General features: G+C 39.7%; 1 protein-coding gene across 1 annotated transcript in view; it reads left to right on the top strand.

Annotated features, from left to right (window-relative positions):
* Positions 1-27,116, top strand: part of Pik3c2a (phosphatidylinositol-4-phosphate 3-kinase catalytic subunit type 2 alpha) — a 114,739-nt gene that overhangs the window by 47,554 nt on the left and 40,069 nt on the right. Inside the window, exons 3-9 of the mRNA XM_036190197.1 lie at positions 3,284-3,387; positions 10,424-10,581; positions 14,779-14,899; positions 15,697-15,808; positions 18,255-18,334; positions 18,455-18,518; positions 26,266-26,409. Of these exons, the coding sequence (XP_036046090.1) occupies positions 3,284-3,387; positions 10,424-10,581; positions 14,779-14,899; positions 15,697-15,808; positions 18,255-18,334; positions 18,455-18,518; positions 26,266-26,409 (783 nt within the window). The remainder of the gene's footprint in view (positions 1-3,283; positions 3,388-10,423; positions 10,582-14,778; positions 14,900-15,696; positions 15,809-18,254; positions 18,335-18,454; positions 18,519-26,265; positions 26,410-27,116) is intronic.

Here is a 27,116-nt window from a genome sequence, read left to right as displayed (position 1 = left end):
TACCTTTTCAGCTTGATGTTAAATTCTAAAAAACCAAAAAACTCAGTTTGGTGCTTGTTCTCCAGAAGGTTTTTACATCAAGACTCAAAACACGATGTGATGGTACAGGCTTTGGTTGAGATGGAGCAGTTAGAGGTGGTGGGGTGGAGCTGGAAAGACAGCTCAGTTAGACAGCTCAAAGTTCTCGGTCTGCAAGCATGAAGACCTGAGTCCAGATTCCCCATCTACAAAGCTGGCTTGTACCCCAGCGGCAAAGATTACAGAAGTGAGCACTACTGCTCTTAAATGGGCGCTGAGGACCCAAGCATGGGTCATCGGGCTTGGAGAGTGGGGTGGCATCTGGAGCAAGGGTCTGTCAGATCTCAATTCTTTAGAGAACTGAAGTCTTGTCTGTTACAGTGCTTGTTTCTGTAACAAAAATTAACAGTGTTAAAGAAAACATTGGACTTCTGGTTCAGTGAGAGATTCTGTCTCAAAAAAAAAAAAGATGGAAAATGATTGAGGATGACATTGACCTCTGGTCTCAACATGTGCATGTGCATGAGCAGGCTTGCACACACACATGTATATGAGTGTGTCAAGAGCTGGTGCGGTGGTTTCTTACTTTATAGTAAGCATATAGAAGTGCTATTCACTGCGCCCTAAAAACTTGCTAGGTGTTGTTTTGTTTTGTTTTTTTTAAACATGTTATGTTTTAAAAACATGTTATGTTTCTGACAAGGAAGACTTTTTAGCAAACAGAAAGTTCCAAAACAGGGTAAGTCCCATTGTGTTTTGTATGAACAGGAAGTCAGTGGAAATGTTAGACAAGTAAGGTTGGAGTAGACAGTGGCTGACTTAGAGAGTTTAAGAACAGATTTGCATTTTTAAATTTAAGTTGAATGTAATTTAATTTTGTGTGCATGTTCATGTGTGTGAGCCACCTGTACCAGGGTACACATGTACCCAAGTATGTGGAGGTCAGCAAACAGCTTTGTGTGTCAGTTCTCACCTTCCTTCCACTGTTGGAGACAGTGTTTTACTGCTGTGTACACCAGGCTAAGTGGCTGTGAACTGCTGAGAGATTCTCAGCCTCCACTTTCCCGTCTTCCACAGGGGCTCAGTGATTATAGAATTGAATGCTAATGCCTTCACTTGGGTGTTGAGGATCCAAACTTGGATCATCAGGCTGGGGGTGGTGGGGGGGTGGAGGCAGCATTTTACCCATTGAACTGTCTGTAGCAGAGATCTCAATCTTTAAAGAACTGAAGTCTGTTTGTTATAGTGCTTCTTTCTGTAACACAAGTGTGCTATTGATATTTGCAGATTGGTGTCAGTACTGCAGCGAAGTTGTGCTAGTTCAATTTTCCCAGCATGTTACTATTTTGTTGCAATCATGAACAAACTTTTCTTACAGTATAACAGGTTTTATGGAAAACACTGAATATCTTGCAGAAGATTCCTCTTTTAGTGACAATACAGTCTCAGAAGTAGCTCCAAGTCCACAGTATTGAACTGGTGAAGCTAGTGCAAAGTCGCTGTGAGATCATCAGCCTTAGAAGAGCTTTTGTCTGCTGCTTAGTTGAGATGTCTACATCCCTGTTATGTGTTCATTATTCAGCAGTCTTTAAGGGAGTAAATGCCCTGAAGAACTTGCATCACAAAACAGAAAGAAAGACAGGCTTCAAGAGACTGGAGATCGTAAATTGAAGGGTGGATGAGGATGAGTATTAACTGTTAGGTTTGTTTTGGTATATTTTTGTCGTTTGAGCAGGGTCTCACTCAGGGTTCCAGATTCTCCTGCCAGTTGAGAGCCACCTTGCCTGGCTGTGTTAGGAATTTATACAGATTTATTTTTGTCTTAGTTAGTTTTTTTTTTTTTTTTCCCATGTTGAATAGTCTATCCTAACTATCTTTCCCAGGAGCTTTGCTATTTTTACTTGTGATTTTGTAAATTGCTCCCCTCCTCACCAAATACACATATCTCATTCTAGCAAAAAGGTCTCTGGCACCATTTAAATAAAGAAAACTCATAAAGTAATTTTTAAAAAGTATTTATTGACCTTAAAATTTTAATTTAAGCATCCTCGTAGGCACCAAGATCATTGAAATCTATTGACTTTTGAAGTTTATATGCTGCTTATTTGTTTTACATTTATTTAAGTGTGTGTGCATGAGCACAGAAGTCAGCAGACAGTTTTCAGGAACCACTTACCTCGTTCCACCATGTGGGATTGAACTTAGGTCTCTGTGCTTAGCAGAGACTTGACTTTACTTGCTGAGCCATCTTTCTGTTCCGTTTATTTATTTGTATTATTTATTTATTGGCATGTAGGATATTGAACCCAGGTCTGTGCTATCTCTCTGCCATTGAGCTAAAGCTTTGGCTCTTTATTCGCTTAGGAACTATTCTTAATTTTAAAGGAAATTTATATTTGAAATTTGTGCCAAATCGAATATTTCTATGTTGTATGTCAAAACACCTCTAAGTGAACACTACTATTTGGCTGTTATTGGGTAGTAAATTGATCTCCCTAAATAGTGCAAACAAATGCTAGTCAAATTTAACTTATAAATAACTATTAGGATATTTGTGTACATTTATTAATATATTAATACAATAAATTCTCCAAAAAACGCATTCTCTACCTAAAATGCCAGTTCTTCTCTTGTAACTTGAGGCTTGAGTTGGATATATGGATGTCCTGGTTTATTACATCAGTCCCAAATGAGCTTGAGCTCTTTTCTTTAAACAGAGGCAGTCCTTTAATTTCATTCAGCTGCTAGCTTACTGAAGTGTACAGAATGGAAAGGTCCTAGCTGATCAGCACAGCATGTTCTTAGTTTTTATCTATTAAAACAATGAGTCCAAAGTGGACTTAGTTGGTACTTTACCAGGACAGAAATGCCCTTTTTCTTGTGTTGCTTTGTTTTCTGAGATGAGTTCTTGATTATTTTATATACAGGCTGGCTTTGAGCTGGAGATCCCCCTGCCTCAGCATTCTGAGTGATGAAATCCCAGGTGTATGCCAAGAAATAGATGTTTTTAGCCAGTTGTAGTTCATGCTTGTAATCCCCATATGTGAAGCTAAGACAGGAAGATCATTTAAAGTCTGAGGACTGCCTGAGTTATAGGATAAGATGTTGTGTTAAAGAAAGCCACTTTAAAAAGCTCTGCTACTTAAATGACTATCTTACCTCTGTAACTTTGTATAGCTTCATAAAAACTAGTTTGTGAGGTGCTACTGTGTAGCACTTTAGAGATCTTTCACTTTTAAAATAAAACCACTGTTTTTAATTACAGAAAGACTCAAATGGGACCAGTAGTTTGCCAACTGGAAGTTCTCTTCTACAAGAATTTGAAGTACAGAATGAGGAGGTGGCAGCTTTTTGTCAGTCCATTGCGAAGTAAGGAATTTTCTTTATAAATTACAGATTATTTACATTAAAATGGTCATTTAAAAAAATACTTCATGTCTCCAAAAAGCAAACAAACAAAAAACAAAATGAGAGCTGGGCAAGGCAGAGGCAGCATATTTCTGAGTTCCAGGCCAGCCAAGGCTACATAGGGAGATCTTGTCTCAAAAAAAAAAAGCAGAACAAAACAAAACCAAAACTTGCTACTTCATGCCAGTCCTAAACTTTTTAAGTTTTTTTTCTTCATGTGGCTAAAATTTTGAAGCAGTTAATTGGCACATAATCACAAGCCACAGATGAATCCAGGTCTTCACTTGTTGGGCTTCTAAATAAGGCTGAGAGTGGATCTCTAGTCCTCTATTAACAAGTGAAAATCTGGGTTGCATGTGTTTCCACACACCTAGAATGTGCCTTCTTTTGTCTTTAGAAAAACTTTCATCTTGTCAAAGAAAATATATTTTTTGTTTTTGGAGACACTGTTCAGTTTGTATCCTAGTCTGGCCTCAAACTCTTTAAATCTTCCTGCCTCGGTCTCCTGAGTTCTATGTTTATAACCATACATAACCAGGCCCATTTTCTCACAAACTTACCTAGCATTCAGAAGGCTATTCTACTTATTTAATAAAAATATATTTTATAAATAGTAGAAAAGCATAGCTCTTGAATATTTTCTCACTCTTGTATGTCTTTGACAGTATTGTTTTTTGTTTTGTTATTGCTATTTCAGAGATGGGGAGGTTGCTAGCCCAGGCTGGCCTCACAGTCTTCGGTATCTGAGGATGGTCTAGAACTTTTTTTTTTCAAGACAGGATTTCTTGTGTAATAGTCCTGGCTGTTCTGGAACTTGATTTGTAGACCAGGCTGGCCTCAAACTCACAGAGATCCATCTACCGCTGCCTCCCAAGTGCTGGGATTAAAGACATGTCCCACTATTGCCCGGCTGATCTTGAACTTTCGATGCTCCTGCTTTCACCAAGGACTAGGATTACTTACAGTCATGAGCTACCACTTCCAGTTTTATGCAGTGCTGGGGATGGAACCCAAGGCTTCAAGCATGTTAGGCAGGTCCTCTACCAACAAAGAGCCACATTTCCAGCCCTTGTACCGTATTCTTTATAAATGGAAAAATTGAGACTCCAAGGAAATCCCCTAACAAAGCTTTCTCTGCTGTCAGTAAAGCATCACATCTTCTTTGCCACTGGTTAAGTGTTTGTTTTCATTACATGACGCTACCAGTTGGGGCATGTGTTCCATGTGGGGTCTGGGGATCCAACTCAAGTTGTCAGTCTGTGGATCAAACACTTGTCTGCTAAAGTATCTTGCCATTTCTGTTTTGTTTTGTGAAATAGGGAAGGCTCTCACTCTGTAGCCCCTGCTGGGTTGCAACATACTATGTAGGCTATATTGTCCCTGAACTCATGACATTCCTTCTGCCTCAGCTTCACTAGTGCTGGGGTAACAGGTTTGCATCAGCATGCCCACCTTGAATTCACTTTTTTTTTTAAATTTTGAAATAGGGTTATTCATTATATATCCAAAGATGACCTTAAACTTGGATCCTTCTGCCTGTACTTCTCAAATCCTGGGAATAAAACCTGCTACCAGGCTTAAATTCACAATTTACTGCTCTCTTTAGACCCTTCAGATTTTCTGTCCTTCCTTTTCCTTTCTTTTCTTACCATGCTCATCCTCCATATGATTTAGCTTTATTTTTTTCCTATTGTAAATGGAATTTCTTAAGACAGAGAGCATAGACACTGACTCCATGTTTTTACTAGCAGAGAGGAAAAATGAATCTTAGCTAGTCAAACAGAGAAAAGTTAGGAAGAAGACTGGAGCAGCAAACTTGAAAACAGAGGACAAAATCTGCTCTCTCATGCAGAGAAAGTGATCCCACCAAGGGATTTATTCTGAATCCAGAGCCTTCTTCAGTTAAAAAGGTCTTCTTTTTAAGCAGGTCATGGGTAATTCCCAGATCATTTTTGAGTATATATGCCATTTTGGTTAATGATTTAGACATAATCTTTTACCTTAATGCTTTGAAAATAATGTTACCTTTCTTACATAGTTTCTTTTTTCCCCAAACAAGTACTATATGGTTTCTGTTATTGTTTTTGACTAAGTACTACATTTAAACTTCGCAAGTTGGAAGACTAAGCTCTTTATGATTTGCATTTTGAATCATAGAGCTGTTTTCAAACCCCACCCCCTTAGCTAAGTGATTACAGTAGTCTTTCCTTGACTAGAAAGACTACTATATTCTGTAACGCCTCAGTGGATGTCTGAAACTGAATATTGAGTCCTATGTAAACTCTGCTTTGTAAAACATATGTGTCTGAAAAAAATTAATTTATATGGGTCATTCAATGGCTCAATAGGTAAAGGTGCTTGCCATCAATCCTGATAACCTAAGCTTGATTCCTAGAACCTACTCCCTCTGGTTGTCCTCTGGACTCCACCTATACACCCCCTTCCCGCATAAATTGATTTACTTATTATTTTATATGTGTGAGTGTTTTGGCTGCATGTGTATAAGTATACCATGTGCATACCTGGTGCCAGAAGAGGGCATTGGATCCTTCCTCCTGATAAGAGTGCTGGGAATTGAACCTGAATCCTCTTCAAGAGCAGCAAGTGCTTTTAATCACTGAGCTGTGGGAGTCCGTTTTCAGGTTCCTCGTGGCTTTACCCAGCAGGTCCGCATAGAGGATGATTAGGGCCACGGGCCTGAGTGCAGGTATCTGAAATGGTCTGCACTTGGCTGTGCTGGGGGGAGGTCTTTTGCTCCACCCCCTTGGCATCTCTATAAATACCCTGGGGCAGAGACAGTCAGGGCCCATTGGAAAAGGTTCCAGGCCCTCTCGAGGGGCTATCCTTTATTTTCTATTCATCTTCACACTATAAATCCTTCTAATATTTCCTGCTATTCACACTCAAGAAAACTCTGGGGAGCTGTGGGGTTGGTGGGTAAATGCCCCACACTGAGCCAACTCTCCAGCCCCTTCATATTAAATTTTTTTAGGTTTAAAAAAAAAAGTAATTCATAAGTGACAGCAGTAACCTACCATCAGTCTTAGCAGCCTGAGCACATGATTTTTTTTTCTTCCCTTATTGGGTCAAGATTTTTTCTTTTTGCTTACTGGAAGTATTTTCAGACCATAGTTGACAGGACAGTAACTACAACTGAATAAGGATGTTGCTGTATTTATTTACATGTATACATATTTATACTCAGTGTCTTATTTAACATGTAACTCCAGATGGACCAAATAGAAAATGAGTTCTTATTCTCTGACTTCCAGTAATACATAGTGTACTTGCAGCAACTTTCAGAACAGAGGTTTCTAAAGCCACGTTCCAGGAATTTTTCTTTTTGCCCTGGAACCATGGAGACTCAGTACGTACATATGTTCCTCAAGTGGCTTCTTGGCTTTCTTCCCCACTCCCCTTTTGAGACAGAAACGGGCTTTGTAGCCCAGGATGGCCTCATTTATAATTTTCTACAATGTGTGACCCTTTGGGGGATTGAACCCAGCATGTACACAGCCGCCAAGCTACATCTGTAGTACCTAGTTTGTGCTTTTTAAAAGTCTTCTAAAAATTATCCATGCCATCATTTTGATTCAGCTGTGAAATCAGCATCAGACTATTAAGATGCTGTGTGTGCTTACAGCTGAAATTACAGTATAGCAGTTTTAACAATCCAGTGCCAGTTCTAGGCCTGAGCTTTTTTTTTTTTATATCAATGAAATTAAAAATTGAACTAGTGAAGGTGTTTTACTTTAACTTGGGGCTGCCTTTCATTATATTTGTTTCTTTTTCTCGATAAAACTTACGAAATCTAATAGTGGTCTAGAGAAAAAAAATTTTAAAGAATGTTGATGTAGTAGGCTTGTTTTGAAATACTGAAGATTAAACCTAGGGCACTAGGTATGGAGTCTAGCACCAAGCTCCAGCCCAGGCCTGTGGTTAATACTGTTTCCTCTATGATTCTCTAACATAAAACGAGAAACTATATTTTATGCCTACATTTTCTTTGTATGTGGTTCCCATCTCATACCATATAATTTTTTATTATTAGGGGATGTTATACAGAAAAAATTTCATTGTAGCAATGTCATATAAGCAAATAACATTGAGCATACCCTTTCTCCCCATAGTATCTTAATTCCATGACATTCCACATGTTTTCAGAGATTAATTCATCTTTGAATTAATAATTATTTATTAGGCACTGTCTCCTGCAGTCCAATCTCATCTTAAACTTGCTGTAGAATTAAGCATGATGTTGAACTGCCAACCCTCCATTCTCAGTCAGTTCTCAGATTGGTTAACTATATGGTTAGATATATTTCTCTTATGAGTTCTATTTCTTAATTTATTTTTTGAGACAAGATCTCACTGTGTAGCCATGCTGACCTAGAACTCTCTTGGTAGACCAGCCTCAAACCAGAGATCTGCCTGCCTCTGCCTTCTGAGTGCTGAGAGTAAAAGTCCAGCTTTACTTCATGATTTTCAGTAAACAGTACATATTTGAGAAATCTGGGTTGGGATTTAGTTCAGTGGTAGAGTGCTTGCCTAGCAAGCGCAAGGCCCTGGGTTCGATCCTCAGCTCAAAAAAAAAAGAGAAATCCATGATTTCTGGGAAGAAAACTTATTTATTAAGGGATGAAATGGAGATACAAAATGAAGAGACACGATTGCCTCTTGTCTCCCAGGGAAAGATGGGGGAAAGCTCTGGACCAGGTTGCCGAACAGGAAGCCTTCCATGTCCAAGAGCCAACCCCCTCCCTCTTCCCCTTTTAAGAGGTCATGTAGGCAGGCAAGAAGCACCACCTCTATCAAGCCAGATAGCCCAAGGTCATGGGTAGAGAGACTACCCACTACACAGTATAATGCCAAGTATGTGTGAAATAATAGGGATAAGGTTGGCACCAACTAAATATCCTACAGTGTCCATATGTGAAGATAAAGTTCCAATATCAATTCAGCTTATATCACTTTGAACACATTTCATCTTTTTAAAAGAATTATTTGTAAATTTCGTGTATATAGTTTATATGTAGTTATGTACATGTGAGTACTGGTTCCAGAAAAGGCCATAGACTTTGGTTCTCCTAGAGCTGGAGTTATAGGTAATTGTGAGCCATCTGACATAGGTGTTAGAAATCAAACTTGGGTTCTCTGCAAGAACAGTATAGACTTTTAACCATGAGTCATCTCTCCTGTTCTTTATTTTATCTTTTTAATATTAGATCCTGTGTACATGTCTTCTAAGATCACAATGTAGAAACCACATTTATTCTTTCACTGATTCATTTATTTTATAAGACATTTACAGTATTTGTTATGTAGTAGGCACTAAGTGGTTTATAAACTTATTTTACATGTTCTTATGACAACTCGGGGAAATAAATGGTCATATTACTCTGAAGCAAGAGAATATCAGTAACTTAACTGTATTTACACAGCTAATAAATAATAAAAGCAAGGATCAAATTCAGGTAGTCTGCCTTACAGGTTTTATATTGACTATTGAATTTGCTCTTGTCATCTCAAAATGTTTTAGTCTGTATGTATTCCTTGAATAGTTTAATATCCATAGAAGCATATAGTTGGTATTTCTAGCATGCATTCCATTTAAGGCCTCATGAAAAACAGATGTTTGCTAAATATATAGCTTAGTGGTAACGGCCTGTGTGCCTAGCATGTATGAGGCCTTGGGTTCAATCCCCAGCACTGCAAAAAAGGTAAGGAAAAAAGAAAAACAGATGAGGTGAGGGCACTGGAATCTTTTATCAGCCTCCAGGAAAAGGCAGTTACTGGGGCCTGTAAAGTTGACAGTATTAAATCTACCCTTTCTTAAAAATGTTTATTGGGTTTATTTGTTTGTTGTGTTGTGCTTATGTGTGTGTGCATGAGTGTGAGCTATGTTTGGTGGACATACCATGACAAATGTGTGAAGGTCAGAGGACACCTGGCAGGAGTGAGTCCCAGGGATGGACTCGGATTTTTCAGGCTTGGTGGCAAGCACTGGCACACACCGAGCCGTTTTACTGGCTCCTTCCTCATAATGGCAGTCATATCTGGAGATGAGCCACATACTACATGCATGTATTTACACATCTAACTGTGTTGTTCCTATGAATACCTTAGCATGTGACCCCAGCTTTTCTTTTCTTTTCTTTTTTTTTATTGTTGTTGTTGTTTTGTTTTGTTTGTTTTTTTAAGAAGAGAGGGTTTATCTGTGTAGCCCTGGCTGTCCTGGAACTCGGAGAGATCTGCCAGCCTCTGCCTCTCGAGTGCTGGGATTAAAGATTTGCGCTGCCATGCCCAGCTTGACCCCTAATTTTTAAGGTACCCTTGTAGCACTGTAAAGGCCTTGTAGCTCTATGAAAACTCATTTTCTATTTTTCCTTTTCTTATAACCACAACAATGTTTATAGGGGGAAAAAAAGTCCTGCTTAGAAAAAAAAGACTTTGAGGGTTGGGGATTTAGCTCAGTGGTAGAACGCTTGCCTAGCAACCGCAAGGCCCTGGGTTCAATCCTCAGCTCAAAAAAAGAAAGAAAGAAAAAGAAAAAAATACTTTGAAAAGATAGAAACTTTTTATTCCTCTGGTGTTTAAAATTTTTAGTTACAATTTTTGTATCATCAATAATTCATTTAAAACAGACAGACCACTTTATGTAATTGCATTGTGGAGGCTAAGAATCTAAAGCAGAGAACCTCATTTGATGCCAGCCATCTCTGGAATGCCTAGATCTTGTTGACAGTGTTACCAAAGATATCCTGGCACTAAGTTAATCTCTTTTTCCTTGGTTCCCCTTCATTTAAAAGGCACATGCTGCTCTTTGGAGTTTTAACAGGAGTTCATTCATTGCCATTCTTACAAGCTGCTCTGGAGTTGGACAGAGATACAAAATTGAGTAGCTGAAAGCATGTAAAGCCTTGTTCAGGGCTCTCAAATGCAGCTTTAAAAACAACAACAACAAAAAGGTATTAAATATCTTCTTTCTTGTGAACAGATTGAAGACCAAATTTCCATATTCTGATCACTGTACAAATCCAGGCTATTTGTTAAGTCCAGTCACAGTGCAAAGAAGCATGTGTGGAGAAAATGCCAGTGTGAAGGTCTCCATTGAAATTGAAGGATTTCAACTACCAGTTACTTTTACATGTGATGGTAAGTTGCTTTGGGAAGAATATGCTTCAAATGTCAGTATATACTTTCTCTTCATAAACCAAATTTGTTATCATAAGGTATCAGTTAAAAACATTTGCAGTCATTTGGGAAGTTTTCTGGTTAAGTGAATCAGGTCACAGTAGGACTATTTCTCTGAGTATAATAAATTGGTACTTAGCTAAGGCCCAAAAGCATTAGCTATGAAAGCTAATTATAATACTTTCCTCTGTTTTTATGGCAAGAAAAGTGCTCCCCCCACCCAGAGCTGAGGACCAAACCCAGGGCCTTGCACTTGCCAGCAAGTGCTCTACCTCTGAGCTAAATCCCCAGTCCCCGAAGTGCTTTCTTACAGAGAGCTGTCAATGACAGGAACCTCTAGATCACATCTTAATCTCTTCAGGGAAGGTAGTTCTCCCTTTGGTGTTAGTTTTCTCTTCCAAGTGTGGGTAAATATCCCTTCTAGATCTTGTCCTGGATGTCTGTAGCAGGCTCTGTTACTGTTGTTGTTATTTTGGGGCTTTGATGTTTTTGTTATTGTTGTTTTAACATTGGCTTTGTTTTAGTTTTAAAAAGTATATTATTTAAGTGGGACTTGAATAGTTGAGTAAATTTCTTATCCCTAGTAATTTAGCCTAAAACTGAAGCCTTTTTTGTTTCCTTTAATGGTTGTAACTAGCAGTGTGTCCAATATTTAAATGTCTTCTGGGTTTTGTACTTTTGGAAAACGCTTTGAAAAAAATGTAAATCTGAACCAAAATGTTAGTCAGCTATACTGTTATATACATGCTTTAATTTCTAAAGGAAAACTCACTCCTTTTAAGTCATTTAAATTTGGTATATGATAAGAATATTAAATTTTTCAAGAGTCAACAGGTGCTTTGAAATAAAGCATGAGTAAAAATTGAAGTATAGATTATATATGATCAGATTATATGTTTTTTATTTGTTTTGGGTCTATTCAAAATAGAACTGGGTTACATATTTTAGTACATAAAAGCCTTTGATACCAAGTCACCAGTTTTCAATTACTTTAACATCAGGCTTATCTTTTAAAAGTTGGACAGACTGCCCAGTTGGTGCCTCATGCCTGTAATCCCAACATGTAGAGACTGAGCCATGTCTTGCTATGATTTCAAGACCAGCCTGAGTTACAGTGTCAGATAGATTATTTAAAAACTTTTATTTGGGGCTGCAGAGTTGGCTCAGTGGTTATGAGCACTTGCTGCTCTTTCAGAAGACCTGGGTTCAATTTTCAGCACCCACATGGTTGCTCACTGTCAAACAGAGCTCATGGAGGCTGTGGAGCCCTTGAAATGTGGCTTCAACTCCAGTTCCAGGTGATTTTACACTCTCTTCTGACCTCTGCTGGCACCTGGCATGCAAGTAGTGCACATACATACATGCCAGCAAAATAGCCGTACACTTCAAAATAAATATATCTAAGAAAAAAATGGAAGCTCAAATTTTCTGTTCATTTCATATTAGTGGCTCACCTTTGCCCAAGAGTAAGACTGCCTACTTATTTGCTTTGTTTTTGTTCTTCATTGGAAAATTCACTATACAAATACCTGTAGTAGTAATTCTTTTTTCCTTTTAGTTTGTTTTAAGACACTGCTCTCTAGGTACTGCCAGGTACTGCCCTATTAAAGGAATCTGTAATATGGGTATGTCTTAGGGTTTCTATTGCCATGAACTCTTATAAAGGAAAGCATTTAGCTGGGCAGTAGTGGCGCACCCCTTTAATCCCAGCACTCGAGAGGCAGAGGCAGGTGAGCCTCTATGGGTTTGAGGCCAGCCTGGGCTACAGAATGAGTTCCAGGAAAGGCTCCAAAGCCACACAGAGAAACCCTGTCTCAAAAAAAAAAAAAAAAAGGTAAGCATTTAATTGGGGCTAGCTTACAGTTCAGAGGTTTAGTCCATTATTGTCATGACAGGAAACATGGCAGTGTGTTGGGGAATATTATTTTAAAGTGCGTTGCATTTTTTTTCCTACAGCTTTTGTTAACAATTCAAAGATGTGTTTGATTAAATAAAATTAACCTGCAAGCAGGAGGCTGAGTCAGCAAGTAGCTAACAGGAAGTGGTAAGGAAAAACCATGTATAGCAAGATTTTTTTTCCTGATTTTTTTGTTTGTTTGTTTTTTGTTTTTTGTTTTTTGAGACAGGGTTTCTCTGTGTAGCTTTGCGCCTTTCTTGGAACTCGCTTTGGAGCCCAGGCTGGCCTCGAACTCACAGAGATCCGCCTGCCTCTGCCTCCCCAGTGCTGGGATTAAAGGCGTGCGCCCCCACCGCCTGGAGCACAGGTTTTTTTAAGTGGCTGCTGGGAGAAGGACACTGGGTTTTTTTTGGAAGTCGCCAGCAAAGGGAGAAGTTTAGCTGCTTGCTATTTAGCCTCTCTGAGTGAGCCGAATTTCACCATTGAATCGTGAGTTCTTTAGATTTAAAGTTTCCCTTAGTAGCTTTGAATGAGTGGGTGCCTGAGAGAACAGAGTCTCCTCAGGTTGTGGCCCCTGCAGCCAAACCACTGCTGGTAGCAGTAGTGTTGCAGTCTCTGATTAGGACAGCCACTGCTTAAAGGGTAGTCACTGTAGATAATAAAAAATGGATAACACCAGCAGTGTGTGGGCAGACATGGTCCTGGAGAAGGAGCTGAGAGTTCTACATCTTGATCCACAGGCAATAGGAAGAGACTGTGTGCCACACTAAGTGTAGCTTGAGCATATAATATCTCAAAGCCTACCTCCACAGTGGCATACTTACTCCAACAAGGCCACACCTCCTAGTAGTGCCAGTCCTGAGGGCCATGGTGGTTCACACCTTTAATCCCAGCACTGGGGGCAGTGAGAAGGAAGATCTCTGTAAGTTTGAGGTTAGCCTAGTCTACAAGATGAGTTACAGGATAGCAAAGGCTTCATGTAGAGAAACCCTGTCTCAAACAAAACAAAACAAAACAAAAATAGTGGCACTCCCTATGGGTCAAGTAATTAAACACATGAGTCTTTGGGTGCCATTCCTATTCAAACCACCACAGGATATAACTTTCTTTGTTTAGGCCTTCACTGCCTAACAGTTAATAGAGGCTGTGGAGCCCTTGAAATATGGCTCATCTGTATTGTTAAATGCTGTAGATCCAGAATACACACGAGTTCAGAGCCTTAGGCTAAAAAAGTAAGTAACAGTGTAAATAAATACTGATAATGCTAAAATCATATCTACATAGTTTATTTATTGTTTAAGATAGTCTTGTTATGTAGCCCAAGCTGTACTAAACTCATGATCCTCCTGCCTCTAAACTAATATTCTTGATATATTGGACTAAATAAAATATATTACTAAAATTAGCTTTGCAAGGGTGGAGTTATAGATTAATTGGTAGAGTGCTTCTCTCAAATCCATGAGATAGGTTTAATTCTCAGCATCACATAAACTAGGTATAATGGTACACACATGTAATCCCAGCCCTTGGGATGCAGAAACAGAAGTATCCAAAGTTCAAGTTCATCCTCTGCTTTATAGTGAGTTCTGGGCCAGCCTGGGCTATATCAAAACCTGCCCCCCTACACACACACACACACACACACACACACACACACACACACACACTCACACACATCTTTTCCTTAGAGCTTATTTCCAAAATTAGCCTCTTTCTCTGACTGTTTTCAGTGTGGCTAATAGAAGAAATTTAAATGGCCAAGTGTGGTGATGCAGACCTTTAATCCCAATACTTGGGCAAGAAGCAGAGGCAGGTGGATCTCTGTCTTTTTCTTTTTTTTTCTTTCCTTTTTAATGTGTATAAATGTTTTGCCTATGTATCTGTTCACCATTTTGCATGCCTAGTGCCCTTGAGGCCAGAAGAAGGCATCAGATCCCCTGGAACTAGAGTTACAGCTGGTTGGGAATTGTCATGTGGGTGCTGGGAATTGAGCCTGAGTTCTTTGGAAGAGCAGCCAGTGCTCTTAACTGCTGAGCCTTCTTACTAGGCCCTCTGTGAGTTTGAAGCCAGTGTGGTCTACATAGTAAGTTCCAGGCTAGCCAGAGCTATATAGTGAGACCCTGTCTCAGAGAGAGAATTTAAAGTGATATATGTGACCTACAATTGGATATGCATTTTATTTCTGTTATACAGTCTTCTCTTAGATTATAAGTAATATTTAGAGGTCAGCAAAATGAAAATGACAGCTCACTCTCTTTCAGTGAGTTCTACTGTAGAAATAGTTATCATGCAAGCCCTTTGCTGGGTACACGATGACTTGAATCAAGTGGATGTTGGCAGCTACGTTCTGAAAGTTTGTGGTCAAGAGGAGATTCTACAGAAGTAAGTTTATTTACTATGACTACTGAATGGTGTCTTTGAAAATTTTATTCTTAATGCTTTAAATTAGAATTTTTTTCAATTTAGATTTATAATCTGAAAATATTTTTGGATGCCATCATGGTGTCACATGCCTTTAATCCCAGCACTTGGGAGGCAGAGGCTCCTAGGTGGATTTCTGTGAGTTCCAGGCCAGCCAGAGCTACATAGTAAAACCCTGTCCCTAAATTCATTTATTTATAAAATGTAAGAAATATATTTGGTCCTATTGTTGAAACTAGTGTTGAGATATGCTGACTCTAAATAATGATGGGATTTCAGAAGTAAGAAAGGTATGATATTCTCTTAAGTTTAGTAGCTTCATATGCTAAAAGTTGTAGTCAGTTGGCTAAAAGGGAAATAAAATAACCTTCTAAAAAGTCAGTAGTCACATTTATAGATTCCATTCTTCTTTGCAGCATGCAGTTACTATACATGTGCGTGTGCATACACACAGAGTCACTGTTACTGTCTTTTATTTGCCTGAAATAATCATTACATGAACTTTAATAATTTGCTATAGCTTATAATTAGTCTAATTCTTTTAAAGATCTAGGCTTTATACTCTTATCTGCCTCTTTCATCTTCACTGACTCACATAGAAAAATTTCTGTCTAAAATGTTCACAGTTGACTTAAAAATAATGTGTTTCACCATTTTCTTCAATTTTTCATACAGATGCAATTTGTGTTTTACTTTTATGTCTATAACTTGTGATTTGAACAGAATAATACCAATGGATAATTAATGTATTTTAACAGTAATCATTGCCTTGGAAGTCATGAACATATTCAAAATTGTCGAAAATGGGACACAGAGATTAAACTACAGCTCTTGACCTTCAGTGCAATGTGCCAGAATCTGGCTCGAACAGTAAGTGTGTATAAATTGCATTTAGTGAATCGGAATAATTCTGAGTTGAGAGATTTCAGTCTGTATGTTTCCCATTCTTTCCTGCACTGGGCTGGGTTGATATCTTTGTTGTTTCTAGAAGGAATCTTCTCAGAAGATCTTTAGTCATGGAAGTTGAGGTAGCACAATTCTTTCTCAGATCTAGATCTAGATTTGGAAAAGCAAAATGAAAGAACGGAAGTTTGTCTTTTTTTTTTTTTTTTTATGAGAAGGAGATAGTCTCCTGTATCTCACATTGGCTTTAAACTTATTATATAGCTAAGGATCACCTTGTGCCATCATGACAACCAGTTTTATGCATTGCTGGAGACTGAGCTGAGGACTTTGTGCCAGTCATTCTACTAACTTTGCTACATTCTTAGCCCTTGGTTTTTCCTTCCTTCCTTCCTTCCTTCCTTCCTTCCTTCCTTCCTTCCTTCCTTTCCGTCTTTTCCTTCCTTTCCTTCCTTTCCTTCTTTCTTTCTCTCTCTTTTCTTTCTTTCTTTTCTTTCTTTCTTTTTTTTTTTTTAAAGAAAAAGCTAAGTTTACCTAGTTCACTGAAAGAGTGCAGCCGCCAAGGGCAGTAACAGAAGAACTGCCTGCCCAAGTCTTTTATTTAATGGTCTTACACAAGAGTGAAAATTTGAGGGTTAATTAAGAGGAACAAAGAAGAAAGGGGTATTGAATACTAAATAAGGGTTTTTGGTTTCTCTTGAATATGTTTGCATAATGTGGAATGTAGGAAAGACTAGTGCTGTTTTCATTGGTGGTGAGCAGAGAATGGGACAGAACTTACTGAGGGGAAAAAAAAGCAGAAATTCAAATGATCTTGTTTCCATCTGGTCCCACCCTAGTTTATACCCAACCCCATTGATTATTTGAGACAGGATCTTGTACATAGCTCTGGCTAGCCTGGGGTTCCTAATATAGACCATACTGACCTAAGACTTGCTGCCATCCCTGGATTACAGTGTACATTATCTGGCCAAGTTTAGGTTTTGCTTTATTTGTTCATCATAAACTAGATTGAGGAACATTTGTCTTTTCCATTTTTTAAGAAATTTATTACGTATGTTTGTGTGTGTTTTTGTGTGCTCAAGTATACCCGGTATGTATGCATTTAGGTCAGAAGACAACTTGTGAGAGTTGGTTCTTTATACCATCTTAGTCCCAAGGACAGAACTTGGATCATTAGGCTTCAGGGCCTTTACCCTCTGAGCCATATTGTTAGCGCTGTAAAACAGGAGTTTGTGGATGGGTAGAGGACTCTGGGGTTAAAAGCATACTGATTGTTCTTCCAGAGGACCTAGATTTGATTCCCTGTATCCACATGATAGGCCCACAATCATCTGTAACTTCAGTTCTAGGGGATCTGACACCCTCTTCTGACCTCTGACATCACCAGACACACATATGATGCACAGATGCACATGCAGACAAAACCCCCATATGTATAAACTTTAAAAGTAGAAGTTTTAGTCAGATGTGATGGTATGCTTCTATAACCCAGCGAAGAGACAGAAGGACAAGAGTTCAAGGCCAGTTTGCGCTACATAAAACCCTCTTTAAAATTAAAGAGGTTGGGGGTGAGGTGGGGGGAGTTGGCAATAGCTCAATGGATAAAGTGATTGAGAGCTTGAGTTGGGGTCCCCAGTACCTGTAAATAGCTGAGTATGATAGAGCATTTCCATAATCCCAGCACTAGGGAGAAAAACACTGACAGATCCCAAGTTGGCTGAACAGGCACTATAGCCATTGGATTAGCTCAAAGTTCAGTGAGAGAGCTTTTCTTCTCTCAGAACATAAACTGGAGAGCAACAGAGGAAAACATATGACATTGACTTCTGGCCTCTGTGTGTGCCAGAAATAAATAAATAATGGAGCATTTAAAAATTTATTTAAATGTTTGCCTGTGTGTATGTATGTGAACCTCATGAATACTTAGTGTTCATAGAAGCTGGAACTAGATATCAGATCCCTTGGAACTGGAATTACAGATGATTGTGAGCCACCATGTGGGTCCTAGGAAGCAAACCCAGGCCCTCTGCAACAACAGCAAGTATCTTAATCTCTGAGCCATCTCTCCAGCCCCAAATAATGAAACATTTAAAGCAATTAAAATGAATTTTTCTTACTATTGACTAACTTTTTGAGTCAATTATAAATAGTGGTTTAGGGTTGGGGATTTAGCTTAGTTGAAGAGCGCCTGCCTAGCAAGCACAAGGCCCTGGGTTTGATTCTCAGCTCAATAAACAAACAAACAAACAAACAAACAAATAAATAAAAGTGGTTTAGATAGCATTCTATCTCCAGTTCTCAAAAATTAGTCTAAAGATTTCATCATCTATTTAACTATACTTAATTTCATAGAATGACCAAAGAATTATTGTTTGATTATTCTTTAACATGTGTGTATGTGTTTATTTAGGCAGAAGATGATGAAGCACCTGTGGATTTAAACAAATACTTGTATCAAATAGAAAAACCTTATAAAGAAGTCATGACAAGGTATAGCATTTAAAGCGTTCATTTGTAGATTTTCTAGCTTTGTTTGGGGTGTGAATATAGTTATTTTCTGTGATCAAAACAACAACTGTGATTTAAAGAAATGCCTGTTTTTCATTTCAGACACCCTGTTGAAGAACTCTTAGATTCCTATCACAACCAAGTGGAACTGGCTCTTCAAACCGAAGTAAGTTTTGGTATAAGGACTTAAAGATTTGTTTCTGTTTTCTCTGAAGTACTAGTTTTAAAATTAGATTAAATGTTTTAAAACTGTATTCTTGGTGTTAGCCACCCACATGGCGGTGGGTGGTGGGTAGTGAGAGCTTTAGAAAAAGAGAAAGCCCAAAGCATACTTAGACTCCAGCCAGTATAAAAGAAGAAGTCAGAAGAGAAGACAAAGCAATAATTAACACCTTTCCAAGTCCTGACTTAGAAAAGCAGTCAGGCCCAGATGAACCAGATTCATAGGAACTATCTGGTAACTGTTTTTATTTCTCTCTTCCCCCCCCCCCCCTCTCTCTCTTTTTTTTTTTTTTTTTTTTTTTTTTGTTTGTTGGTTGGTTGGTTGGTTTTGGTTTTGGTTTTTTTGTTTTTTTGGTTTTTGGTTTTTCAAGACAGAGTTTCTCTGTGTAGTTGTGGTGCCTATCCTGGATCTCACTTCTGTAGACCAGGCTGGCCTCGAACTTAAAAAGATCCTCCTGGCTGCCTCCCAGTGCTGAGATTAAAAGTGTTTGCCATTGCCACCCAGCCAGTCTTCCAAATTCTTTGCTTTTCCTTCTGTAACCCCTCCTGCTGGCCCAGCAACCAAAACAATACTTTAGAAATAATTCCCTACATGTAGTGATGTGTCCTGGGTCATGTCCTGGAACAGAGCAGGAAAAGGGGCTGGTGGAAACACTGATACAGCTGAGTAAGTCTAGCGTTTACTTGTCTGTATGCCATTGCTCTAGTCTTCATTTTGTCAAATGCATCATGATTATGCAAGCTGCTGCTTAACCGGTTTATATGGAACTCTCTGTACTATTTTTGTAACTTCCTATAATTCTAAAATTATTCCAAATGAAAAGTTTACTTGAAAAGTGAAAATAGGAACAGAAAGGCGGGGGGGGGGGGGGGCAAAAAAAGACTTTTAGAACCAGGTAGTAGAACTCATCTTTAATCCCAGCACTTGCAGGCAGAGGCAGGTGGATCTCTGAGTTCAAGACCAGCCTAGTTACAGAGTGAACTCCAGGAGAGTGAGATCTTGTCTCAAAAGAAAAAAAAAATAGTTAAAAATTATAAACTATAAAGCAAAGTGAGCTCTTTTTTCAGTTTTATTTACTCATTTTTTAAATTAAATTTATTTATTTTACGTACCAACAGCAGTTTCCCCTCCCTCCTCTCATCCCGTTCCATCCTTCCACCTCCTTTCTACTCTCCCCACCCCATCCAACTCCTCAGAAAGGGTAAGGCCTCCCTGGGAGTTAACCAAGCATGGCATACCAAGTTGAGGCTGGACCAAGCTCCTCCTGCCTGCATCAAGGCTGAGCGAGGCATCCCACCATAGGAAATAGGTTCCAAAAAGCCAGCTCATGTGCCAAGGACAGATCTTGGTTCCATGGCTAGGAACCACAAACAGACCAAGCTACACAACTGTCATCCACATTCAGAGGGCTTAGGTCAGCCCCATGCAGGCTCCCTAGCAGTCAGACTAGAGTCTGAGCTCCCAAGACCTTGGGTCAGCTGTCTCTGGGTCATGATCTTGACACCCTCCTCTACCTCACCTTACCCCCCATTCATATAATCCCTCCTCCCTCTCTTCAACTTAACTCCCAGAGCTTAGCCCAGTGCTTGGCTGTGGATCTCTGCATCTGCTTCCATCACTTATTGGATGAAGGTTCTATGATGACAATTAGGTTAGTCATCAATCTGACTATAGGAGAAGGCCAGTTCAGGCACCCTCTCCATTATTGCTAGGAGTCTTAGCCGGGATCTTCCTTGTGGATTCCTGGGACCAGGTTTCTCCCTAACCCCATAATGGCCCTCTCTATCAAGATATCTCTTTCATTGCTCTCCTTCTCCATCCCTCCCCCAACTTGGGCATCCTAATCCCTCATGTTCCCCCCCCCCCCCCCAACCCCTTCCCTGACCCCAGTTTACCCAAGAGATCTCATCTATTTCCCCTTCCCAGGGCTATCCATGCGTTCCTCTTAGGATCCTCCTTGTTACCTAGCTTCTCTGGGGCTGTGCATTGCAGCCTGGTTGTCCTTTATGAGTGAGTACATACTGTCTTTGTCTTTCTGGGTCTGGGTTACCTCACTCAGGATGATTTATTTCTAGTTCCATCCATTTGCCTGCAAATTTCATAACATTGTTTTTTACCACTGAGTATACTCCATTGTGTAGATGTACCACATTTTCTTTACTCATTCTTTGGGTGAGGGGCATCTAGGTTGTTTCCAGGTTCTGGCTATTATGAATAGTGCTGCTATGAACATTGTTGAACAAATGTCCTTCCTGCATATAGCTCCTGAGTGCATTATTGGCATGCTCCACCATTTAAAGACTTACAAATTCACAGAGCTCTAGCAGCATCACCCCAGTCCAGTTTTAGAGCATTTTAGAGCATGTACTGATTTGCAGTCACCCCTCTTTCCAGTGCTAGCCTCAAATAATCGCTGAGCCAATTCTTGTCTCTTTCATAATTTCCTCTTCTGCACATTTCTTATAAATGGAATGTAGTAATTTTTCTGTTTTGCTTTTTTAAATACCAAACCCTTTTTTATAGTACATATTTGTGGTTTGTACCTTTGAAAAAAAATTTTTTTGCGTTGTATAGTATGTTGGTGTGTGTGTGTGTGTGTGTGTGTGTGTGTGTGTGTGTGTGTGTGTGTGGTTTGAAAGAAAATGGCTCCCAAACAGAGTGGCAGTATTGGGAAGTGTGGCTTTGTTAGAGGAAGTGTGTCACTATGTATGCGGGGCTTTGAGGTCTCATACATGCTCAAACCATGCCCAGAATTGGAGCTCACTTCCTGTTGCCTGTGAATCAAAGATGTAGAACTCTCAGCTCCTCCTCCAGCACCATGGCTACTTGCATACTCTCATGTCCCATCATCATGATAATTGACTGAACCTCTGAACTGTGAGCCACCCAGTTAAATTGTTTTCCTTTATAAGAGTTGTTGTGGTCATGGTGTCTCTTCACAGCAGTAAAAACCCTCACATGGGTGCTGGGAACCAACCTCAGGTCCTCTGTGAGAGCATTACACTTTCTTAACCCTTGAGCCATCTCTACAGCCCTACACCCAGTTTTTTCCGTGGATGCTGAAGATTCCAAACTCAGGTCCTCATGCTTGCTCAACAGGCTTTACCAACTTAGCCATCTCCCTAGCCCTACCAATGGTTCCTTTTTATTGAATACTATTCCATTGAATGGCTGCAGCACATTTTGTCTATACATACAGTAATGTGTGTATCTGGGCTTAAGTTAATAAATTTTGGGGGCTGGAGAGATGACTCAGTGGTTAAGAGCATGTGCTACTTTTACAGAGGACCTAAGTTTGGTTCTCAGCATTCATATGGAATGGCTTGCAACCAATTGTTAACTCCACCTCCAAGGGGATCCATCTCCAGAAAGCACCTGAACTCATGTTGCTTTTGAGGTGGGGTCTCATTTAGCCCCTGTTGCCTGGCCTTGAATTCTTGCTCTTCATGCCTCCACCTCCTACATATTGAGACTACAGACTTGTGTGCACATGTGTATCCACAAAATTGAACCCAGGCTGACACATGCTGGCACTTGGCTGGAGCTGCATCACTAGCCTTTGTGCTAGCTGCTTGAATAAGAAATCTAAATAATCATTAGTGAAAGAACAAAAAGTGGTTTATCCTTTTTAGTAAAAGGATTCTTTTCTTTAAAAAAATACTTTAATTTTCAAATTATTTGTTTATTTTATGTGTATGGTTGTTTTGCCTGCTTCAATGTCTGTTCACTGTGTGTGTGCCTAGTGCTTGCAGAGTCTCAAAGAGGGTGTTGGATCCCTGGGGACTGGAGTTACAGACAGTTGTAAGCTGCCATGTGGATACCAGGAATCAAACTCAGGTCCTATACAAGAGTAGCCAGTGCTCTTAACTGCAGTGCCATTTCTGCCAGCCTATAAAAGGGAATTCTAAGGCAAGAATTGGCATATGGTAGCTCATATACCAAATCCAGCCTGCTGCCTGTTTTTACAAAGTTTTTGTCTCTTTCTGTCTTCACCCTTAAAAGGCTAAAATTGAATCTCACCAGAGGATGACTCATAAAATATAAAATATTTACTTAACTAATGTTAATTTGTTTATTTGTTTTGGTTTTGAGACAATCTTGATATTGCCTCCTCAGACTTTTTAATCACTGTAATAGATGTTGTATTAGTTAGGGTTTTTCTTGCTATAAAGAGACACCATGACTACAGCAACTCTATTTGTGTGTGTGTGTGGGGGGGGGGGGGTTTCAAGACAGGGTTTCTCTGGGTAGCTTTGGAGCCTGTCCTGAAATTCACTCTGTAGACCAGGCTGGCCTCGAACTCACAGAGATCTGCCTGTGTCTGCCTCCCAAGTGCTGGGATTACAGGCATGCGCCGCCGCCGCCACCACCACCACCTGGCGACGACTACAGCAACTCTTATAAAGAAAACATTTACTTGTGGTGGTTTACAGTTTCAGAGGTTCAGTCCATTATCATCATGGCAGGTAGTATGGTAGCTCGTAGGCAGACATGGTACTGGAAAAATAGCCAAGAGTCCTACATCTTGCAGGCAACAACAGGAAGTAGGCTGACAGTCACACTGAGGGAAGCTTGAGCAAAAGAGACCTCAAAGCCTCCCCACAGTGACACTTCCTCTAACAAGGCCACACCTCCTAATAGTGCCACTCCCTTTGGGGGCCATTTTCTTTCAAACCACCACAGATGTCTATCACCATGCCTGACAATTAGTAGCTTTGGGGATGGCAGTAGTAGGGGGCAGGGTTTTCCTGTCCTTGTTATATAGCCCTGGATGGCCTGGAACTCACTGTGTAGACCAGGCTGACCTCAGACTTTTGACTCCCAAGTACTGGTGTTAAGAAATGAGTAAATGCATACCGGACTGGAAACCCAGCATGGAAGTGTCTATCCCTGTTGTTGGGGTGGTGTTGGTGGTGGTGGTGGTGTTAAAGTGTCCTTTTAGTGCCCTCTACTGACAAAAAAAAATATTAGCATGAGTTTAGTTTCTGGCTCTACAAAAGAAGGGTGAGTTTAGAACTATTGGACTATGTTAGAGTAATGGAGGGTAGTGCAAGACAGTGTCACAAGCCTTCAGATTGGGAAGGTTTTCACATGAAGGTGAGTTAGAAGAAACAAATAAAAATTAACTTGAAAGTTGATCTTCAATTCAGTTCCCGAGAACTACACAGTAATTGGGTAATTAAGAAAATGAGATGATCTCACTTGAAGGTGAAAAGAGCATTTGTCTTATGGTAGCCAAGCTTCAATAATAGAAAAAAAAAATACTAAAAGGGAAGATGCAATGCTTAGTTGCAGCCTTTCATAGTACTTATAAGCATAAAAGTATAGCATGAATATTTTATGAATCTTTAAGCCGTGTATAGTGCACAGTCACGGTAACTCAGGAGGAAAAGAGAGGATCCCTTGAGCTTATAAATTTGAGAACCAGTCTAGGCAATATAATGAGTCCTAGCCTAAGAGAAAGAAGAAGGATCTATGAATGCCTTTGTTGCTCAAGTTTTTAAAACTACATTTTGTGCGTGAGTATCTGTATGTACAAGTGCATGTGTATGTGCAGGCCAGAGGATAACTTCAGGCATCATTCCTCAAGCATGTTGTCCACCTTTCCTTTGAGTGAGGGCTTGAGCTCACCAAGGAGGCTAGTATGGCTGTCTTAGTTTCTGTTGATTGTTATGAAGAAACACCATGACCAAGGCTACTTGCAAAGGAAAGTATTTAATTGAGGGCTTGTTTACAGTTTCAGAGGGTTAGCCCATGACTAGCAGGGGGAGCATGGCAGCAGGCAGGCAGGCAGGCAGGCATGGTGCTGGAGCAGTTGCTGAGAGCTCACATTATCTACAAGTTGCAGATAGAGAGAGCATGAGGCACTGAGCCTGATGTGGGCTTTTGAAACCTCACAGCCCATTCCAGTGGCACATCTCCTCCAAGACTATACCTGCCAATCAAGTAGTCCACCAATCAGGAACCAAGCACTGAAATATATTAGCCTGTGTGTACCATAAACATTTAAACCACCACAGTGGCTGACCAGGGAGCCTCAGGGATTCACCTATCTCCTCAGCTCTGGGATTATAGTCATACACCACTATGCCTAGCTTTTTTTGTCGGTTCTTAGGGTTGAACAAAGATCGTCATGCTTGCAAGGACTGCACTGTACGGACTGAGCTATTTCTGTAGCACTAAAAATTTATGGCTGACACATAATTCCATATATTTATGGCATGTAATGTGATATTTCAGTGCATGTATAAAATGAGTAATGATCCATGACAAGGCAAGGTACTCCAGCAATTCTGTCACTACACAGCCTGGAGAATTTATACATATGAGGTCAGCCTGGGTTTCATACTGAGATGTTGTCTCAAAAAAAACCCAAAATTAGTTAACTAATATACGTAATGATAAAGGCAGAGCTCACCTGGTGATATAGACTTCCTCCAACAAGGCTGCACACTCCTTTCCAGCAGCTCCACTTCCTGGTGACCAGGCATTCGAATAGATGAACCCATGGGGACCATTCTTAGACCACCACAAATGCCTAGTACCTACATCAGGTCGGCCACAACCACCTGTCAGATCCAAGGGATCCAACACTCTCTATTGGTCTCTGCTGATACACATGTGGCATTCACTTACATGGATACACAACACACACACAAATAAAAATAAATACAAATTTTTTAAGTGGAGAAGGACCTCAGCATGGCAGAACAGACCATCAAAATCAACACAGCCCTCTGCCATGTTGATGTCTACAGACTTGCAGTTGAGAGAGAGTCTGAAGGGCTCCTATGATGGCCCCTACCCGCCCCCCCTCCAGGGGGAAAAATAGCTTAGACAGGAAGCCATCGAAAACTTAATAATTGTGATAGGGATGCTGAGGTCTGGTTCTCCATGGTTGGAGATGGGGTTGGGATGCTCAGCTTGTGTGAGTGATGGGATCCAAACTTAGGTCCTTATGATTGAGTAAAAAGCCTCTTGTTTTGTTTGTTTGGTTGATTTTTGTTTTTTTAGGCAGGGTCTCTCTGTGCAGCCCTGACTATTCTGGAGCTTGTTATCTAGACCTTGAACTCAGAGATCATCTGCCGCAGCAAAGGTTCTTAACCACTGAGCCCCTTGAGGATTTTCTGTTTGTTTTGTTTGTTAGAATTTAGTTTTTAACCCTGTCTCGAAAAACCAAAAAAAAAAAAAAAAAAAAGAATTTAGTTTTTAATGCCGTTTTTGTTTTATTTTAATTTTTTTTGCAGAAGAGAAGGTTGTTTTCAATATGAAAATTATTTCCAAGTGGGAATTTAAAAGATAAATCTATTTGTACTTATTTTTTAGATTTATTTCGTTTTAAATGTATGAGTGTTTTGCCTGGGTATATGTATGTATACCCCATGTGTGCCAAATCTAGTTTTAAAAAATGACTTAGTAATCTGTTCCTAATTTGTTTTCTTTTGATTCTAATATGAAGTTAGTAGCATATTCATTTACATATGAATAGTTGTGTCAAAGTGAAAACTATGCCTTGCTTTACTACATTTCACAGTATACCATATAATTGAGAAGCTATCTCATTTATTTTCTTTTTCAATAGAGAATAGCTATTCTTAGAATTGTCAAAAATATCTAGCTTCTGACTTCATCTTTGACATGAGGCCTACATTGTACCTAGTTATTTTTATTTTACTTTTCATTTTTAAAGAACCAGCACCGAGCTGTTGATCAAGTAATTAAAGCTGTAAGAAAAATCTGTAGTGCTTTAGATGGGGTGGAGACCCCCGCTGTTACAGAAGCAGTGAAGAAGCTGAAGCGAGCAGTTAACCTTCCAAGGACCAAGAGTGCTGATGTGAGTATTTATATGGGCTTAAGTGACTGCCTGTCCCTTCAGCAGGAGGATGTTCACCTCTTGGTAGACAAAATATTATCATTTTAACTTTGGCTTTTACTTTTGAGTTTATTGAGTTGCTTCGTTGGTGAGGTAGGGATTCCTTGTTGAAATGATGGAAGAGCTTTGTGAACATTGTCATCACATAGTGGGTTCAAATTGCTTTCCTTCCATGAGTGAGGCCCCTGGCAATTTCGGGAGCCTACAGAGAGAGTAATGGCTACCAATCCTCTCTTAATGGAAATGTCCATGTTCATTAGTCATGCCCTTGCCCTGTGGAAGTGGCCTTGCCTTAGAAGCAGCCAGATGTTGAGCCTTCTATTATGCCATATGTCAACTTTTAATAAAACCCTGATAATTCCTTCCATGGGGCCTTAATAAATTTAGTTCATAGAAATGTTTATGTCTTTGATTGGAAGGAGTAAAGAAAAAGTGAATCTCACAAGCTACTTTACATTTAAAGGAGAAGCTATGTCTTTGGCCTGCTCCTCTATGTCTAGATTCTCACAAGTCTACTCATTTTGAAAGAAATTCTAGCCACATGGTACTATTTGGGTTTCCTTTTTGTTTTTGTTTGTTTTATTATTCATTGGTTGGGGTTTTATTTTGGGGTGACTATCAGTCACCATAAACCCTAATGTTCTTTTTTTGTTTGTTTGTTTTTCCAA

Source organism: Onychomys torridus, chromosome 1 (assembly GCF_903995425.1).
Source record: "Onychomys torridus chromosome 1, mOncTor1.1, whole genome shotgun sequence".
NCBI classification, from domain to species: domain Eukaryota; kingdom Metazoa; phylum Chordata; class Mammalia; order Rodentia; family Cricetidae; genus Onychomys; species Onychomys torridus.
The sequence above is the reverse complement of the archived record's forward strand: the minus strand, read 5'-3'. Positions and strand labels throughout refer to the sequence as shown.